General features: G+C 35.2%; 1 protein-coding gene across 3 annotated transcripts in view; it reads left to right on the top strand.

Annotated features, from left to right (window-relative positions):
* The window catches only part of RTTN (rotatin), a 180,009-nt gene that overhangs the window by 16,173 nt on the left and 143,343 nt on the right, over positions 1 to 20,493 (top strand). For all 3 annotated transcript variants that reach the window (XR_004273607.1, XM_032293725.1, XM_032293726.1), the window contains exons 10-11: positions 474 to 589; positions 12,547 to 12,717. Coding sequence is in view for 2 of the 3 variants with exons in the window: in XM_032293725.1 (XP_032149616.1) it covers positions 474 to 589; positions 12,547 to 12,717 (287 nt within the window). In the remaining variant the exon portion in view is untranslated. The remainder of the gene's footprint in view (positions 1 to 473; positions 590 to 12,546; positions 12,718 to 20,493) is intronic.

Here is a 20,493-nt window from a genome sequence, read left to right as displayed (position 1 = left end):
TATTCCTTTAGTTGCTCCAGTCCAAGCTTAGCTTCCCAGGCAACTCCTGTGTGGGAAAATATTAATTTATGAGAAGGCTCAAGCCTTCTGGTACTAAGTAGAAATTGTTGGAATACGTTTTCTTAACTTTTCTGGTGCTTTGCTACATACTACATGTAACATAGATGGTCTCTGGATTTGAAAAATATTTTAATCTATCTCACAGTACTTGTTGTTAGATTATTGCTACTTTCAATATCTTTCCCAATTATAAATGTGTTTGATTTGTTATATAGCAAAGTAGTATTGTGACTGGAACAGAAGCCTTAAGTGTGATTGTTGATTGTGATTTCCCTACAGTTCTAAGAACATTAGAAAAAAAGAAAAAAATTTAGAGAATGACTAACTAGAAAATTGAGCAAAATGGTATTCAACTGATTATTTTAAAGTTAAGCAACTTTTTCTCCTTTACTTTTTTCTGTTTGTATTCCTAGGTAGCAGACAAATGATAATAAGAGTTCTGGAATTGCTTGCAGAGGATATGACCCTTATTGGTGAAGCAGTTTCAGCAGATATCTGGGATGACAGCAGCCTTTTTGGTATAGATATGGTGAGAATCAATATTTTCTCTGGGATATAGGGAACAGTATTTTTTAAAATTTTGGTTCTTTTAAGGTGGTTTTCATTGTCTCATTAGTGTTCAAAATCTTTTTTCTTTTTGACTCAGTATGTCCCAGACTTATTTTATAAATAGCCTGGAGCAGGCCTATTTTTCCAAAGATTCTGGCTACTTCTAATAGGGAAAGGTATATTAAGACCAGGACCAGGCCATTAGAGGTGCTTATAGCTACTGTGATATCATTCTTTCCTTTCACGAACAATTAGGAAATACATGTATTTAAAGATCGTGAATTTATGTTGCTGTTTTTCTCATTTTAAATTTCTTTTTCTTATCCTTGTACTTGCTTGTAGAAAGTCTTCATTCCTAGCAATGTCAGCATAATTGCCTATTAGCTTTGACCTTAAACATACGTAAAATAGTTTCAGAACAGCAATATTTACATTACTATGAACAACTCTAATAAAAAGTTCTAGATTTCCTGGCAGTTCTTTTTGACACTGACTAATCTCATTAAGGATATATACTCAAAATACTGTGCCTTAAAGCTACTGTTACCAATTCAGCACACAATTATATTTGTTTTCACTTTTGGGAACTGTTTTTCCTTCATAAAAATGTAGCTCAGAGATGCCTCCCTGCCATTCAGTTACCTTTAAGATGTTTTCCTTATTGGTAGTCATTTTTATTTTCTGGCTTATTTTTTCTATTGCTATTTTATTTTTGCAAATGTAAGCAACTGAGTATGTAGGTTCTTATCCTCTCCACATCCTGCATGAAAGGTAGTATGTTGTATACACTCTTTTGCACCCTATTTTTATTACTTAAAAATATGTCCTGCATGCACAGAATAGTAGGTATGGGGATTATTCCCTATCTATCTATACGTGAGATTATCTCATTCTTTTTTATACATAGCAAATGCTTCATTGTGTATTTGTTAACCCAGCCTCTTACTGGTGGATATTATTGTTAATTATGTACAATAAATAATGTGCTTATGCTATTTCATAAATGTACAGTTATGTCTCTAGGGTAGATTTATTTAAGTGGGCATGCTCTTTTTAAAAAGCTTTTATTTAGGTTCAGGGGCACATGTGCAGGTTTGTTATGTAGGTAAACTGTGTGTCATGGAGGTTTGGTGTACAGATTGTTTTGTCACCCAGGTAGTAAGCATAGTACCCGATAGGTAATTTTTCTGATCCTTTCCCTCCTCCCACTCTCTACCCTCGAGTAATCCCTGGTGTCTGTTGTTCCCCTCTTTGTGTCCATGTGTTCTCATTGTTTAGCTCCCACTTATAAGTGGGAATATGCAGTATTTGTTTTTCTGTTCCTGGATTAGTTTGCATAGGATAATGGCTTCCAGCTCCATCCATGTTGCCGCAAAGAACATGATCTCATGCATTTTTATGGCTGCATAGTATTCATTGGAGCATGTATACCACGCTTTCCTTAATCAGTCTGCCATTGATAGGCATTTAGGTTGATTCCATGTCTTTGATACTGTGAATAGTGCTGCAGTGAACATACACATGCGTGTGTCTTTATGGTAGAATGACCTCAAGTAATCCGCCCACCTCAGCCTCCCAAAGTGCTGGGATTACAGGCATGAGCCACCACACTGGGCCGAGCCATGCGGCCAGGGTATCAGTACAGCAATTCCTCACTCAGCATCGTAGATAGGTTTTTGGAAACTGTGACTTTAAACAAACAGACTTATAACACACCCAATTATTTTTTCTCATCAGCATTTAGTGAAATGGCATGGAACTTGTAATGCTGTTTCATTAAAGTCGGTTTCCAAGAACATGTTGACCATGTTAAGCGAAGGCTTACTGTAGTTTATTCATTTTATTCTGAGTGGTGTAACATTGTTTAGGCATACCACAATTTGTTTATCCATTCACCTGTTGGTGGACATTTGGATTGTTTCTAGTTATTACAAATAACATTCCTATGGACATTGAGTTGTTCAACATCTCCAGCATCTATTATGTTTAGTTTTTTTTTTTTTTTTTTTTTCCTGGTTGGGGAGAGGGCATTCTAATGTGTAATGGTATCTTACTAGGTTTTAATTTGTATTTCCTTAGTGACTGATGATATTAAGCATCTTTTGTAATTTTTAGTGAGGAAGTCTTGGTCTTTTTAAAACACTTATTCTTAAGTATTTTATTCTTTTCAATGCCACTGTTAATGAAAAATGTAAAAATGTTTTGGATTGTTCACTGTTAGTAAATAGAAATGCAATTGATTTTTGTGTATTGCTCTTCTATTCAGTGGCCTTGCTGAGCTTACTAGTTCTGATAAGTTTATTTTCTTCTTTTCTTTCTTTTTTTTTTTTTCCGGTAGATCCCTTAGGATTTTCTACCTATGAAATCATGTTATCTATGAATAAAAACAGTTTTAAGATCATCTTATCTGTGAATAAATACAGTTTTATTTCTTTCCACTCAATCTGGATACCCTTTAATTTTTTTAAATTGCTTAATTACCCTGGCATAGAACCTTTAGTATAATGTTGGATGGATGTGGTGAGAGCCTCCGTTGTGATCGTAGAGGGAAAGCATTCAATCCTTCACCATTAAATATAATATTAGCTCTACTACTTTTGTATTTTATAGATGCCTTTATAAAGTTGAGGAAATTTCCTATATTCTTAGTATATTGAAATTTGATCATGAATCATTATTATATTTTACCTGATCTCTTTTGTCTCTACTGAGATGATCATTTAGCTTTTTGAAGAGCAGAAATACTTAATTTGATGAGGTTTAGTTTCTTAGTTTTTCTTTTATGGATCATGCTTTTGATGTTTTATCTAAGAAATCTTTGCCTAACCTGGGATACAAAGAATGTTTCCTGTGTTTTCTTTTAGAAGCATTACATATGTTTTAGGTTTTAGATCTTTGATTAATTTTGAGTTGATTTTTGTATATAGTACAAGGTAAGGAATGAACTTTTTTTCTTATGGGTATACAATTATTTTCTCAGCACTATTTGTTCAAATGACTATCCTTTCTTTCCTGAATTTCTTACCAACTGACTGTATATGGGTTTACTTCTGGACTCTATTTGATCAGTTTTGTCTTATGATGCCAATACCCAACTGACTTAATTATTGTAGCTTATAGCAAGTCTTGAAGTCAGGTAGTATAAGTCCTTCAACTTTGTTCTTGTTTTTGGAAGTTGTTTTGGCTATTTTAGCCAAAATGAATGTATTTTCAACATCAATCGAATTTGTCAATTTATACAAAAAAAAAAAAAAAAAAAAAAAAGCCTGCTATGGTTTTGAATGGAATTGAGTTGAATTTGTAGATCAGTTCAGGAAAAATTGACATCTTAATAGTATTGAGTCGTCTAATCCATGAATACTGTATATACGTCTTCGCTTGTTGAGCTCTTTATTTATTTTTATTTTTATTTTTATTTTTTTTTGAGATAGAGTTCATTCTTTTGCCCAGACTGGAGTGCAATGGCATGATCTCAGCTCACTGCAATGTCTGCCTCCTGGGCTCAAGTGACTCTCACTGCAGCCTCGGCCTCTCAAGTAGCTGAGATTCCAGGCGTGTGTCACCATGCCTGGCTAATTTTTTGTATTTTTAGTAGAGATGGGGTTTCACCATGTTGGCTAGGGTGGTCTCAAAATCCTGACCTCAAGTGCCCAGGTTGGCCTTGCAAAGTGCTGGGACTACAGGCGTGAGCCACCGTGCCTGGCCTCATTTTTAGCTCTTTAATTTGTCTCTGCAATGTTTTGAAGTTGTCAGTATATAGGTCTTCTGCATCTGAGTATTTCAGCTTTGGGACTTGCCCACTGGCTGATTTTTCTCTTTATGGATCTTAGTATTTGATATGTGTAGTCATTTCTGATTGGATGCTGGACCTTTTCAATAGTACCATGTTGAGTGTATTGATTTTTTTTTTTTTTTTTTTTTTTTGGGGGACAGAGTTTCGCTCTTGTTACCCAGTCTGGGGTGCAATGGCGCGATCTCGGCTCACTGCAACCTCCGCCTCCTGGGTTCAGGCAATTCTCCTGACTCAGCCTCCTGAGTAGCTGGGATTACAGGCACACGCCACCATGCCCAGCTAATTTTTTGTATTTTTAGTAGAGACGGGGTTTCACCGTGTTGACCAGGATGGTCTCGATCTCTTGACCTTGTGATCCACCCGCCTCGGCCTCCCAAAGTGCTGGGATTACAGGCTTGAGCCACCGCGCCCGGCAAGTGTCTTGATTTTTTATTTTGCCCTTTTAGTAGCACTTTGAGAGGCCAACATGGGGGCATTGCTTGAAGCCAGAGTTTGAGATGAACCTAAGCAACAAAGCGAGACCTTATCTCTACAGAAAGTAGTAACATTAGCTGGGCATGGAAGTATATACCTGTAGTCCCAGCTGTTTGGAAAGCTGAGGCAGGAGGATCACTTGAACCCAGAAGTTTGAGACTGACAGGTGACTATGTTACTTGCAGAGAAGTTTGATTTTCTCAAGACTTAAAAAAATTTTCCTAGAATGGGTCTAAAATAGCAGTTTTCAACTAAGGGTAATTTTGCCCCCCAGAGGATGTTTAGCAATATCAGGAGCCATTTTTGATTGTCACACCTGGAGTGGAGCTACCGGCTTCTAGTGGGTAGCAGCCAGAACAGCTCTCCACAACAAATAATTTTTTGTCACAGGATGTCAGAAAACCTTGAGAAAGTGTTGAGGTTGAGAAACCCTGATCTAGAAGAACCTTTACTTGGGGTTAAACTGCTCCTGAAGTGTGACCCTTTGGGACTTCTATTGAATGTTCAAAGTCATTAGTGATGACTGCTTGCTCTGGCTGGTTGAAGCTTGAGTTTTGTTGTCTTGTGTGAGCTCTGGGAGTTGTTTAGTTTAAATCTCAGTGATCACTTTTGGCTTATAGAGTATCTTCCTATAATCTAAGCCACCTAATCTCAGCATGGACTAGATGAAAACTTGTTTAGGTTTCTGAATCTCTTTCTTTGCATAGCTCTCCCACAATTCCTAACCATCTCAACTTCCAGAAGCATCTTCGTCTCCTAAAGTCATTGAGACTGTCAGACTCTTTGGGTTTCCCTTGCCTGTGTTTGCTGTACAGTACTTGTTTTAATAGTAGGACTCTGATTGCCTATTTTCCTTTTCTGGCATCACAGTCCTGCACTGCCTACTGTGCCACTTTCTAGTTAATTTCTTGGGAAGGACAGGAGAAGTCCTTGTTATTACTTCAGGGCCAGAATTGGAAGTTTTACATAAAGTTTTAAATTATGTCATTTAAGCAACTGGGCTATCTGTGAGTTATTAGGGGCTTAAATGTACATTATCCACGGTGAAAATTCAGGATCAGCTTTAGAATAATTATTCAAAGTGTGGAGAGATCAGAAGGATACCTTGTTTTTTGCTGTTTGTATATCAGAAGAGTAATTTTAGAAAATATGGCATTAAATTTTTTTTTTTTGCAAGAAGTGTTTTCATAGGTAATATTTTGTATGAGTAATCAACCTGTATACAGTATTAGCCTTAGGAATGTTGTATTTCAACATAGTATTTAAGAGATCTATGGACTACCAGTGCATGTCTCCATGTAACTGGAAACCATGTCTTTTTTAACATTTCAAAGTATCATAAATCATTTGTCATTTTATATCTTTCGTTTTGAAATTGTCGTCTGATAACCTTGCCTGACTTGAAGATTTGGTATTCTATCTGTTCTGTTAATGTGAATTCCTAGTGTCTGGTCTTCCTTCTACCTTTCTTCCTTCCCCTCTCCCTCCCTCCCTCCCTTTTTGCTGCCTTGTTGAGGCAGTAAAATAAAAATTTATTAGTCATAAAAATATATATTGACTCTTATACAGCTGTCAGTTTTTTTCTCCTTATGCTATTTTGATGTAAGTCGGTCTATATTTAATTAAACATTGTTACAGGCTGTCTGAAGGCCTTGTGAATAGAGATCTGAACATTAAAAAAAATAGATATTTACATAATAATAATAATACCCATGTAAGAAAGAAATCCAAACTTTTATTTTTTTTCATAACATGAACCTCTTGAAAAGGGAAACAAATTGCATATTTTAAAATAGGTATATTTTCAAGTCTTTTATTTTCTGAGAATAGTTCTTAATTTTGGTTTTTCTTTAATCCTTAAGATTATCACACTATTTTTTAGTACTTTTAGGAGATTTTTCACATATTGAAGATTTTCAACAAGTAAATTTTTCCTTTGAAGTGTGAGGAATGCTTTATCAGTTGTTTCTTAAATTAACTTAAAATTTCTTGGCCAGAACATTTATCTGTAAAAGTTAGTCATTCACTTTTAACTTTTGGCTGCTGGTACTTTATGATTCAATGAATTATTTTTACTTTAAAGGTTAATTCTGTGGTACAAGTGCCAGTTGGTATGTTAGAAATGCTAAATAAAACAGAAGTACTTGAAATTATATTTGATTTTCTTTTACTTGTTTAAAAAGAATAAATGTCTCTTTTCTTTGCCTATATTTTAAAAGAAGCAAACAAGTAGAATTTCTTAATGTTCATACTTTTGCCAATTTTCATAAGAAAGACAGAAGCAGTATTTTTGTTGCATCATTAAAGAAACAAAATAATAAATGTGTTGTTACCAACTTGGAAATTAAGTACCTGAGGATATATTGTCAAATCTCTAGGTATTTCTACACAGTGCTAATATCAGTAGCATCAGTTCTGTCTGGAATTATGATTCAGTATGTAAGGGAATTTCAGTTCCCCCCCAAATTGAATATTTTATATCACTTGAAGTAAATAAAAGAAAAAATGTTTTCACCAAAATTAGTTATGCTGACTTAAAATGTGTCACATCTCATTCCCACTAGTCTTCCACCATCAAATCTGGGTCTGTTTTTTCCTTATTTATGTGCTGAGATAGGTTCAAGGTGTAAGGAAAAAGGAGCTTTCACCTCCTACCAGATAACCTAGACTCTTAGGTCTGTCTTCTGTTCCTTTTCAGCGTTTCTTCTATGTCATTCTTGTCATGCAGTTATTGAAAAGTGGTCTTTTCATCTTTATGACTCATTGCTTCTAAATTCCCATCTGACCTGCTATGAACTGGTAACTTCGACATCAACACTTGTTGGTAGAACTGTAGAGCGTTGGTAGGACTTCAAGAAGGGCTAAGAGGATTGTGAAAGAAACTATAAGGCTTTGTATCCAGTAAGGGCTCATTAAGGATATTTGGACCAGAGTGTGAATTGATAACTGGAGTAGTGGGATCTCTAATTACATAGACCTTCCCTGCGGCTGCCACCATTCCAAAGACAGTTATTTTAATTCACATTTCTTGATTGCCTATTATTAGTATATGCTAGGCACTTGGGGTGTCAAATAAGTAAGATGTAGTGCTTTCATGCCCGTGAGTGATAGGTACTTTTAATGTGACATTAGTAAAACAGATAAGCATAGAGGGATAACAGTTAAACTGAGATGGTTTAAATATAGTGCTGTATATCAGACACTAAGTACTATTTATAAAGTCTTTTAATTATCATGACCCTGTAAATTAGAGAACTGAGGCACAATTTATTTTTCAAGGTCACCTGAGGTTTTGTATTTTTTCTAGCCATCACTATGAACTATGAACTTGGATGTCAGTGAGGGTTTTTTTTTTTTTTTTTTTGAGAGACAGAATCTCACTTTGTTGTCCAGGCTGGAGTGCAGTGGCATGAGCTTGACTCACTGCAACCTCTGCCTCCCGAGTTCAAGCAATTCTCATACCTCAGCCTCCCAAATAGCTGGGATTATAGGCATGTGCCACCACTCCTGGCTAATTTTTGTATTTTTAACAGAGACTGAGTTTTGCCATGTTGGCCAGGCTGGTCTTGAACTCCTTGGGTGATCCTTCTGCCTTGGCCTCCCAAAGTGCTGCGATTATAGGCATGAGCCACCATGCCTGGCCTCAGTGAGGGCTTTTTGTAGATCTGAATGAACTGAGTTTTAAATTACAAGTAGGATTTGGCCAAGCAAATAAAATAATATATATAGTTTTTAATCTGGCGGAGACTTAAGAATGAACTGTGAGCCATGACAAAGAGGCATGGATAGTTTTAATCAGAGATAAAGGATAGGGCTGGTGGTAGCTAGAACAGAAGCACCTAGAGCATGAAATGTGAGTTGCAAATAGTGGAGAGAAACCGGTGGGATAAATGAGGATCTTCTCGTAGGGGGCTTTTGACATGGTGCTGAGTAGCTCTGACTTCCTCTGAAGTCAGGAAAAGATTGCTTTTAATCAGGGAAGTGCCTGATGAGATTGGCTGAGGAACTGTGACTGGCTGCAGTGTGGAAGGTCCATTGGAAGCATGTGAGGGGCAGAGCCTGCTGCAGTTACTTATTCCAGGTGCCTTGTGGAATCCGGCAACCCATTGTATATTGTGGAGATAGTAGATAAGTTGTGTTTATGCTATAAAATCTGTTTTATTGGTAATTAAGATATTCTGCTAATCTGGTATTTCAGTTTTATGCCTTCTGTTGTAAAAATTATGACTATCCTGTGAAAACTGGTTCCCCCCCAACTCGTCAACTCCTTTAGCGTTGTTGTTTAAACATCTTTAGCCCAACGAATTAGAAATGTGGGCCAGTTACTATTGTTTTTCAGTCCTTTCCTTAAAGACAAAAGAAAACCAAGAAACCACTTTTTTTTTTTTTTTTGCTTAGAAGAAATGTTGGAAATAGAACTGCAAAACTCATTCTTATAGCATTTGCTTTGAGAACCACTCAATTCATCATTAGAATTAGCTAGGTTATTTTAAACAATTTCACAGGTAAATAGACTTCTAGAAAAAGCTGTACAATGCTGAGATTGTAAACATACTTATTGATTTAAGTTGTAAATTATCAAAGTTAATCTTGAATAATAGAGACATTATTCTTAGATGCAGTACAGTTTTAATGGAGACATACTATATAGAGGAATTAATTACCTGTCAATATAAGACTGTCACTGTATTTCCAGATTGTTTTCTCTAGACCAGTAGTTATTTGTATGAGGATGTTGTAGTTTTTCTGTTTTAATTTTGTAAGGGTTTTTCTACTTTTGGTTTAAATATTTATTACTTTTTAGTTTTATTTCTTGGGGAATCAGAGAAAATATAGCCTTAAATAAACATTGAAGCTTTCTGTGTGGTGAAGTATTTTTAAGGTTAATTTTTGTTAGTGTTTCTTGGAGACTTGAAGAGAAGTTATATTCTTTGCAATGTTCAAAGTTTATGTCTATTAATTTTAATTAAGTCTGAAAAGACTGAGATAAAATCTGTAACTCCATATCAATAACAAGTTTGTTGATGTTCTGTGTTATTCAGATCACAGACTGATTTTTATTGAGTCTTTATTGTTAAATATTTCATCAGTAGAAAATTAATTTATTTTGCCCTAAGTTATTCACTATTTGTATTACTTAGATTTTTTTTTTGTTTTTATTCTATTACACATTGAATTTTTAACCTTTTATGCATGAAGATTTTCCTTTTTTAAAAATTTTATTTTCTTTTTAAACTCTTAATCCCATGACAGTTAAGGATTTTTGTATGTATAAATTTTTAATTTTTGTTTTTTTTACTTCCATATGAAATTATGTTTCATTTATAGGAAAATTTAAACTTTTTATAGTATAATTATGCTTGGTCTTCTCTCAAAAGATTTTGCTTTTTTTTGCTATGTAGATTATTTTGTCTTCCTTACTTCTGCAGTGACATTACTGTACAACCATTATCATTATCTACACAACTTTAAATGGTAAACCTCCCTTCTGCCTGCCCCCAGCCCCTGGTACCTCATATAATAAGTGGAATCTGTAATATATTTGTCTTTTTATATCTGGCTTATTTTACTTTTGTATTTGGCCTATTTTATGTCTTAAAGGTTCATCCATGTTGCAGCATGTATCAGAATTTAATTCCTTTTGAAGGCTCAATACCCTTTTTTTTTTCTTCTGAGATGGAGTCTCACTCTATCGCCCAGGCTGGAGTGCAGTGGTGTGATCTCAGCTCACTACAGCCTCTGCCTCCTGGGTTCAAGCCATTCTCCTGCCTCAGCTTCTTAAGTAGCTGGGATTACAGGTGTGCGCTACTATGGTTGGCTAATTTTTATATTTTTAGAGACAGGGTTTCACCATGTTGGTCAGGCTGGTCTTGAACTCTTGACCTCGTGATCTGCCTGCCTCAGCCTCCCAAAGTGCCGGGATTACAGGCGTGAGCCACCATTCCCGGCCCCCTTTTCTTGTACGTATACACAACATACCACATTTTGTGTCTCCATTTCAGTGGCCACTTGCATTGTTTCCACCTTTTGGCTGTTGTGAATAGTGCTGCTATGAACCTGGGTGTGTATACATCTCTCTTTGAGACCCTGCTTTCAGTTCTTTTGGGTGTATACCCAGAAGTGGAATTTGCTGGATTATATGATAATTCTGTGTTTAATTTTTTTTGAGGAACTGCCATTATGTTTTCCACAGTAGCTGCACCATTTTACATTCCCACCAGCAATACACAAAAGTTACAGATTTTCCATATTCTTGCCAATGACATGTGACTTTTGGGCCTCATTCCTTTTAGTTGTTTCCTGTATAGTCATCCTTGAATTAAAAAAATTATGATATATTAGATTTTTGTTCCTAGTGTGCAGGTATTTCTCATTTTTATTTTCATATGTTTTCAATCGAAAATTGAAGGTAAGAACTTCAGCATTTTTCTTTCTTTCTTTCTTTCTCTTTCTCTGTTTCTCTTTCTCTTTCTTTCCCTCCCTCCCTCCCTCCCTCCCTCCCTCCCTTCCTTCCTTCCTTCTCTCTCTCTCTCTCTCTTTCTTTCTCTCTCTCTCTCTCTCTCCCTCCCTCTCTCTCTCTCTCTCTTTCTCCCCTCCCCTCTTTCTTTTCGTCTTTCTTTTTTTTTTGGGACGGAGTTTCGCTCTTGTTACCCAGGCTGGAGTGCAATGGCGCGATCTCGGCTCACCGCAACCTCCGCCTCCTGGGTTCAGGCAATTCTCCTGCCTCAGCCTCCTGAGTAGCTGGGATTACAGGCCCGCGCCACCATGCCCAGCTGACTTTTTGTATTTTTAGTAGAGACGGGGTTTCACCGTGTTGACCAGGATGGTCTCGATCTCTTGACCTCGTGATCCACCCGCCTCGGCCTCCCAAAGTGCTGGGATTACAGGCTTGAGCCACCGCGCCCGGCCCTTTTCATCTTTCTTACTGAGGGTGTCCTTTTACCCACTAGTTTATGGAGGCATATCTGGCATATACTTTGGACTATACTGATGTGACTTACAAGTCAGTCTACTATGCATAGCTTCTTCTTCATATTTAATGTATACCTTTCAGTTTAAAAGATATTATTTCTATTGGAGTAGTAAATTATTTAAAAGTTATGGTGCCATAACGTTTTCCACTTGAAACCTTATTATCTGAAGAGAGACAGAGTTTATACAATTTGATATTTAATTGCTTTTTAATTGTTTGACTTTCCTTGATTCGTTTCCTTAGAACTGTTGGTATCAATCTGAGGAAAGGGATCATGTCTGTTGTACTAATGCATTTTTTTCTGTTACGCCTGCCACTGTGTTAGGCGTGTAGTAAGCATAAGAAATACTTGATGAGGGGTTTACCTGTAAATGTTCCAAATTGGAACAATTAAGCACTAGAAACTAGCAGGAATTTATGGTTCATTACCTTTTGTATTTTATTCATTGTTAAAGAGTCATATTCAATACATAAAGATTATTAGTTGTATTTTCAAAATGTAGGTGGTTTGTCATTCTTTTGTGCTTTTTAAATTACGTCAGCAGGTATTGGTAATTCTCAGAGAGAGGAATACATTTTGATTTGTTTTCCTATTTAATGATAATGATAATATTTTAAACTATTCTCAGTGGCTTTTGTACACTGGCCCCTAAAATTACTTGTTTTCTTCTCTTTTATGTTGTGTAAATGTTTTTAGAAAGAGAAACTGCTCCTGGTGTTGGGAGCCCTTGGAGAAACTATGTGCTACCATAAGAGTAGTGTCAGTTTGGAACAATCAGAGGTGATGCTTGTGCACCACAGAATGGCCTTTATCAGCATTTCACTGTTTGCAGTTCGACTATTACAAATGCTTCTCCCTGTTGAAAAGGTAAGGTAGGTAATGCTGCTCATTTGTAGTTTACTGACCATTAAAAATAAATGCTGTGTTGTAAATTTCTTCTGAACTTTTCATGGTGTGAAGGTATTGTGCTTTAGGACATTTTCAAAATAGTGTAACAAAGATTATATGGGAAATGTAGAAATTGAGAAATGGTTAACATTTTGAATAATTTTGACAAATTTGATAGGAAATTATTTTTTAATTTGCAGTTGTTTTTATTGCGTATGTTTTATTGCAGTCTGTACATTTGTTTGTTTTTTCCTTCACTTGTTCATTCAGTGAATAATTTATTGATTGCCTACAATGGGCCAGCAGTATTACATGCTGGATGTAAAACAGAGTAGGTTAGAATTAGTCCCTGGCCCCATAGAACTTAGTTTTGTAAAAGACAAGACTTGCTATTATCTATATGTATATGTATATGTATACATGCATATGTTTGACTTATTTAATTTCTTTGGTAACTTTGGAATCACTTGAAGGAAGAGATTATGTCTTATACACTAATACATTTTTCCATACATATATACATATATAATTGGTACACTTGATGTATTTTTTAATGATTGGAGGTCATTGGAAGCCTACTGATCTTATCTCTGCAGTGTGTGTCTTGGTTCTTATCATTAATATCAAGAGTGGCCTTTCCTTCTCTTCAGCTAGGTACATGTCAGAGTTTTTTTTTTTATTATTATTATACTTTAAGTTCTGGGGTACATGTGTAGAACACGCAGGTTTCTTACATAGGTATACACATACCCTGGTGGTTTGCTGCATCCATCACCCCGTCATCTACATTAGGTATTTCTCCTAATGCTATCCCTCCCCTAGCAACCCACCCCCCTTCAGGCCCCGGTATATGATGTTCCCCTCCCTGTGTCCATGTGTTCTCATTGTTCAACAACCACTTAGAGTGAGAACATGCTGTGTTTGGTTTTCTGTTCTTGTGTCAGTTTGCCGAGAATGATTGTTTCCAGCTTTATTCATGTCCCTGCAAAGGACATGAACTCATTCTTTTTTATGGCTGCATAGTATTTCATGGTGTATATATGCCACTTTTTTTTTTAATCCAGTCTATTATTGATGGGCATTTGGGTTGGTTCCAAGTCCTTGCTATTGTCAATAGTGCCACAGTAAACGTATGTGTGTGTGTGTCTTCATAATAGAATGATTTATAATCTTTTGGGTATTTACCCAGTAATGGGATTGCTGGGTAAAATGGTATTTCTAGTTCTAGATCCTTGAGGAATTGCCCCACTGTCTTCCACCGTGGTTGAAATAATTTACACTCCCACCAACAGTGTAAAAGCATTCCTATATCTCCGTATCCTCTCTAGCATCTGTTTTTTAAATGATCACCATTCTAACTGGCGTGAGATGGTATCTCATTGTGGTTTTGATTTGCATTTCTCTAATGACCAGTGACGATGAACTTTTTTTCATGTTTGTTGGCTGCATAAATGTCTTCTTTTGAGAAATCTGTTTATATCCTTCGCCCACTTTTTGATGGTGGTATTTGTTTTTTTTCTTGTAAATTTGTTTAAGTTCCTTGTAGATTCTGGATATTAGCCCTTTGTCAGATGGGTAGATTGCAAAAAATTTTCCCATGCTATTGGTTGCCAGTTTAATGATGGTTTCTTTTGCTGTGCAGAAGCTCTTTAGTTTAATTAGATCCCATTTGTCAATTTTAGCGTTTGTTGCCATTGCTTTTGGTGGTTTAGTCATGAAGTCCTTGCCCATGCCTATGTCCTGAATGGTATTGCCTAGGTTTTCTTCTGGAGTTTTTATGGTGTTAGGTCTTTACTTATTCACTATTTCCTTGACACATGGAATATTAACAATAGTTTCTGTTACTGCTTCAGAAATTATTTTCTAGTTAGCATATGTTAATGTCATGGAAACTTTTTTTTTTCTTGTTTTATTTATTCAAAATAGTGTTAGCAGTGCTTTAGTTTCTAAGTGTTAATCTAGTTGGTTTCTGAAGACTGTCCTATGTTTTTGTATTTGTTGTACTTTCTGTACATTACTGGTGTGTTTTGTATTTTAGTAACTTATGGGATTTTTTTTTTTTTTTTGGTCACATGCATTTCTCTTGAAGGTATCCTACTATTTCCTTTCTGACAGCAACTTAATTGCTTAATATTTTTATTTTAGCAACTTATCAAAAGATTTTCAGAAGACACATCTGGTAGGATTAAATATCCTGGTTTTTTTTGATTCAACTAGTTAATATTTGGTAATTTGTTTTATGTCTAAACTTAACCATATTTGTATTTTGAGTTATGTAATATATGATTTCATACCTTAATATGTCTTTCGAAAGTTATTTTTTTTAATTAACATGTTGCTTTAGCTGTCTTTCACAAAACTGCTTCTCTGTCTGCGATAACAATAAACTATCTTCTGCGGTAGGCTTTATTCTAGTACTTTTCTTTTTCCTACTATTCTATTTTACCTGGCCCTTTCTTAAGCTTTATTTTTAACTTTTATTCAGAAAATAAGATGTTCATTTAAAAAACATTTTAATGTACAAAGAATAAAAATTCATTCATAATTTCAAGTTAATTTTGAGGCTTTTTCTTTTTTGCTTTAAGTCAAATTGAGAACATCCATAAAAGTTATTTATTTATTTATTTATTTATTTTTGGTTTTGTTTTTGTTTTTGAGACAGAGTCTTGCTTTGTCGTCCAGGCTGGAGTGCAATGGCACTTTCGTGGCTCACTGCAACCTCCACCTCCCAGATTCAAGTGATTTTCCTTCCTCAGCCTCCCAAGTAGCTGGGATTGCAGGTGTGAGCCACCACACCCAGCTAATTTTTGTGTTCTTTTAGTAGAGATGGGATTTCACCATGTTGGCCAAGCTGATCTTGAACTCCTGACCTCAGGTGATCTTCCCACCTTAGCCTCCCAGTGTTGGGATTACTGGTGTGAGCACTGCACCTGGCCTATTGATTCTTTTATTTTATTTTATTTTTTTTACCATTTGTTATTATCTAACATATATTTTTTATTTAATTAAACACTTCATAAATTTTAATGGCTACTAATATTTTACCAGAAAGATGTTCTATGATTTGCACAAGGATTCCAGAAATTAAGCTTTTAGGTTTCTTTTTTTTTTCTTTCTTTGATATTTTGATAACATTATGCTGAATTGCCACATACACATGTTTACTCATATTTTGGATTCTTATATTCCTAATAAGGGCATTACTAGATCAAAGGTTGAATGCTTAAACATGTTTTTATTATAAGCATAATTTAAAAATGTAATAGTTTCACAGGTTTTACTGTTTTTACTAAAGAATGGATAAAAAGAGTAGGACACAGAAAAGATAATTGTGAGAGTATATGGCGGGGAAATTATTAAAAAGAAGCACTTTTCGAAAGTGTCAAGGTGGTATCTCTTCTGTGTGTTGCTAATCAGTTTCTGAAATTGTTCATTGTTAGTTTAATCAGAACACTTAAATTTTTAAATGATTTAAAAAAAAAAATTTTAAAAAAAAAATTTTTATTTTTGAAAGGTTTTTTTTTTTTTTTTTTTTTTTTTTTTTACTTACATAAACATTCAGTAAAGTACATAATTCAGTGCTTTTTCTACTAAGTGAACATATCTGTCTTTAAAAAGTGACCACCCCCATAACAGAAAATAGAATGTTACCAGCATTCCAAGGCCCCTTCCCATCTGTTACCTCTCCCTCCTTCTCTAAGCCACACTTCTTTCTGACTTCTGTCACTGTAGATCAGTTGGCCTGTTTTGAATGTTGTTTAAATGAAATTATAAAGTGTGTATTCTCTCCACTCCTTTTCAAGGTCCATAACTATTGTTGCTTATAGCATTAATTTGTTAACTTTTATTACAAAATATTTCATTGTATGAAGTCTGTTAAAGATGATTTTAATATGTGTAAATTTCTTTAAAATCTTCATACTGTGTTTTTAAATAAGAGGTTATCTCTGAATGTTAGCGGTAAAAGTACCTCAGATCATTCAGACATCAGTGTTTTGTGGTGTACTTTGATTACAAAAAGAAAGGAGTGGCATACTAAAATGCAGGTATGGGAGAAATTATGAAAACTGGAAAACTATTCCCTAGGCCTCTTTGTTGCCCTTAGTTATTAAACATTTACAGTTTTGTTTCCTAGAATTCTATAGAGCATCTGGTCCAAACTCCATTTTCTAAGTATCACTTATATACTAAATGTATTATCAGGTGACCTGGGAAAATTAGTAAAACATTGCATTTTCAGTATAATATTTTGCTTTAAGGAAAATATCACTTGTGTTGCTTTTAATTTTTAACTTGTATTCACTAGTCATTATGTTTCTAAAGTCCTTTTCTGTTTTGAAGAGTGACAATTTTTCAAGGCATGAGCATTAAGAATGGAAGAATTCCAGTCTTTTAAGACAGGAATTGAATTTAAAATATGGATATCTTAACTAATATTACATAACTGAAAAATTAGTGGTGCTACAATTGCTTGTTATTAAGCATTGCAAATAATCTATGGGTCAGAGGATTGATGGAAAACTTTTATCAGTTTCACCGTGTTTATTTTTGGTTGTATTTTTTCATCTACGTGCATATTTGGACAGGAATCAAAATAGAAATCAATAATTTATTTTACGCTAGAATAATGTAAAGTTAATTCTCCATGCTTTTTTTTTTTTTTTTTAAATGGTGGTTGTTTTATTGTTTCTGTTTTTAAAAACAAATCAATATCTAATTTTTGGTACTTTATAACTTGGAATTTTATTAGAATAATTTTGATCATTGTGGGAGATTGTAGTTAAGGTATTTGTTTTTAGATGATTATATTTGTTTTGATTAAGTACTTTAAAATGAGATCTAAACAAAAATGCTCTTTCATTGCTGTTAAATTTCTGCTTTGGTTTATATAATGTAAGATTATGCTGCCCTCTGTCTGTTGCTAGCCCACTAACAATTGAAGTAGAATTTGGACTGTGAAACTTTTTGCCTATACAGTGTTTTTTTTTGAGTTGTCACTGACCAAATATGTAATTTTGATGTTGAAAATAAATATGAATCTATGCAGAGATTTCCTAAATTTGACAAAACGTCCTCTGAGGCCTGTTTTGAAACTGATATTTGTTGATTTTAAATGATTTTGGAGAATACTCACGTATAGGTTAAAATGTTATGTTGGTAATCTTGTGAAAAATATTGTGGTTGAATAAACTAAATTGGTAAAACAGATGAAGGTAATTTCCTTGGGAAAACATATGGGAAGTAAGAGCTAAAAGGCCCTGTTCTGGAAGCAGAAGCACAGAGCATCCTAGGAACTGCTATTACTCTTTCTTAGCTAGCGATGCTGACTGTGGGTAAGGAAGAATTTCTAACACAAGGTCTTTAGCTTGTATAAAAAATCTAATCACCTGGTGAAACCAGTTGAGTGACTGAGAGCAGTGCTTTTCAAAAGGTAATGTGCACACAGATCACTTAGAGATACTGTTAATCACATCTTACATATTCTGATTCGTCAGGTGAAGGGTAGGACCTGAGAGCTGGCATTTCTAACAAACTCATGGAATTACGCCATGGCTACTGAGTGGCTAGGTTTAGAGGAAACATTTATAGCTCTTCCTCCCAATGCACATGAGATGATGTTGCTGATTATTTTTTATCTGATAGGGATGATGAATTTGCACTGAAACAGCTTCACTTTTAGTTCCCATGACCTGTGACTAATGCTTATATATGCAGAACTATCTTAGATCTCGGGTGTAAATTGTGATTAGTCCATTGGGCCACATAAGGATTAGCTGATGACATTAGCATGGGGCTTTGAGTTGTTGAGATAGCAAAAGTTGCAAATATGAGTATGCAGGGTGAAATGTTAGAATTCCTTTGTAGTGAAGTGAGAAAAGGAAATTAATATTTATCGGGTGCTGTATGCCATACACTCTGCTTAATGTTCGTTTAATTCTCATAGCAGCTGTTTTTCTGACTAGAGTCAGAGAAAACTCTCTTAAACTAGAACACACTGCCTTTAGAGGTAGCTCCACTAGGATTTACTATCTTAGCACAGTGCCCAACTCACTAAATCGCCTTTGCTAATTGCTCTTTAGTTTCCTAACTCTATAGGAGTGAAACCCCAGGACTGACTGTAACCCTCATGAAATATCATCCCATTTGTGATCTTTAAGTGCCATCTATTTGTTGATGCCTTCCAAATTTATGCTTCCAGACCACACATATCACCTGAAATCTAAACTTGTCTTCACTTGGATAACAATAAATATCTCCAACTCAACACGTCCTGGACTTCATGCTTTGCTTTTCCTTCCAAATATGTTCTTCCTATAGTCTTGCCTGTCTAGGTAAATGGCATATGTAGATATGATCCCTGAACAAAATTTGTCATTTATCCCTTGAATATCTGTACAGAATCTGAAATACCTGAGTTAAACCCACCATTCTGTCCTGCCTGGATTATTGCAGTAAAGTCCTCCTCTGTCTCTCAGCTTCCACTTTTGCACATTACCATCAGTTCTCTACAGACCATTTTTGATACTGGTTTAAAATGTTCCAGTGGCTTCTAGCAGAGGACAGGTCCTTATGATGACCCAAAGCCTTACCTCATCTGGCCCACCACTCCCCTCTGACTCCATTACTCAGAACCAGCTATACTGGCTTCCTTGCTACCAAATATAGTTTTTGTAATTGTTCTTCTCTGTTCTATGAACGTTTTCCTTAGATAGCCACATGGCTCCTGACCCTTCCAGGGTTTTACTTAAATGCCACCTAATTATCGCAGCCTTCCCCTTCTACTGTAGAGAAGTAGCATTTCCCTGCCTCCACTCCCCACGACTTTATTCCTCTCCATCTTCCCCATCCTGTTTTAAAAAAAATGTTTTTAGCCACACCTAACATCTTATTAAGTATATCGGTTTACAGTCTGTTTTCTTTAGTGGGATGTGAGCATCATGTGGGCAGAGATTTTGTTTTGCTCTCTGCTGGGTTCCCAGGACTGGAGAGATGCCTGGCAGATAGTAGAGGAACACAGTAAGACCCAATTAATATTTGCTGATTGAGTGACTAATAGGTGAGCAGTTAATTAAGTTTCTCCCCCACTCACATGACAGAAAAAGGTAGTTCTTCACAGAATAATGAAATTTCTCTTGACTTTCTAATAGCTGCTCTTTTACTAGTCTGGAAGTTTGTCGTGTCTATGTAATCTAAAATTTTGATTTCTGTGGTTTCTGACCTTTATTTAGCAACTATATTCATTTAAAAGTATTGTTGTTCAGCTGATTCAACTCTTAGACTTTCAGGTAGTTAATGATTATCCTTGAAATAGGTTATCCATGAAATAAATCATGACCAAACCCATTTTGTAAAGGCAGCATTTCAACTGTAATAGTGAGCCCTGTCAAGAGATTTTCTCTGAACGTTGAATTTTTAGTCCTTTTTATTTCTTTAATTGATATTTAGAACCCTGTAACAAAACTAGAACGATTTTTAAAAAAAACCATAGTTCTTTCAGTTTTAAATCTATTGATTTAAAGTCTGTATTTCATTTGGGCATATTGATTTTATACTAATTAAGGGACTATCTTCTATGAGTATTTTAGAACTATTTAAAATACCATATTGAATTTCCCGTATCCCCTCTAAAAGACAAAACCAAAGAAAAAAGTCAGTTTCATTTCAAATCAATCTATAGCTATACTTGATTTAGTGTTATTAATATGTTGTTCATAAGCTCTGTCATGCTCCTCTATGGGATGGGAAGGGTTCTTG

The sequence above is a fragment of the Sapajus apella genome, unplaced genomic scaffold (assembly GCF_009761245.1).
Source record: "Sapajus apella isolate SASKATOON/1434 unplaced genomic scaffold, GSC_monkey_1.0 scaffold30, whole genome shotgun sequence".
NCBI classification, from domain to species: Eukaryota; Metazoa; Chordata; class Mammalia; order Primates; family Cebidae; genus Sapajus; species Sapajus apella.
Note: the sequence above shows the minus strand (reverse complement) of the source record. Positions and strands in the feature narration are given on the sequence as shown.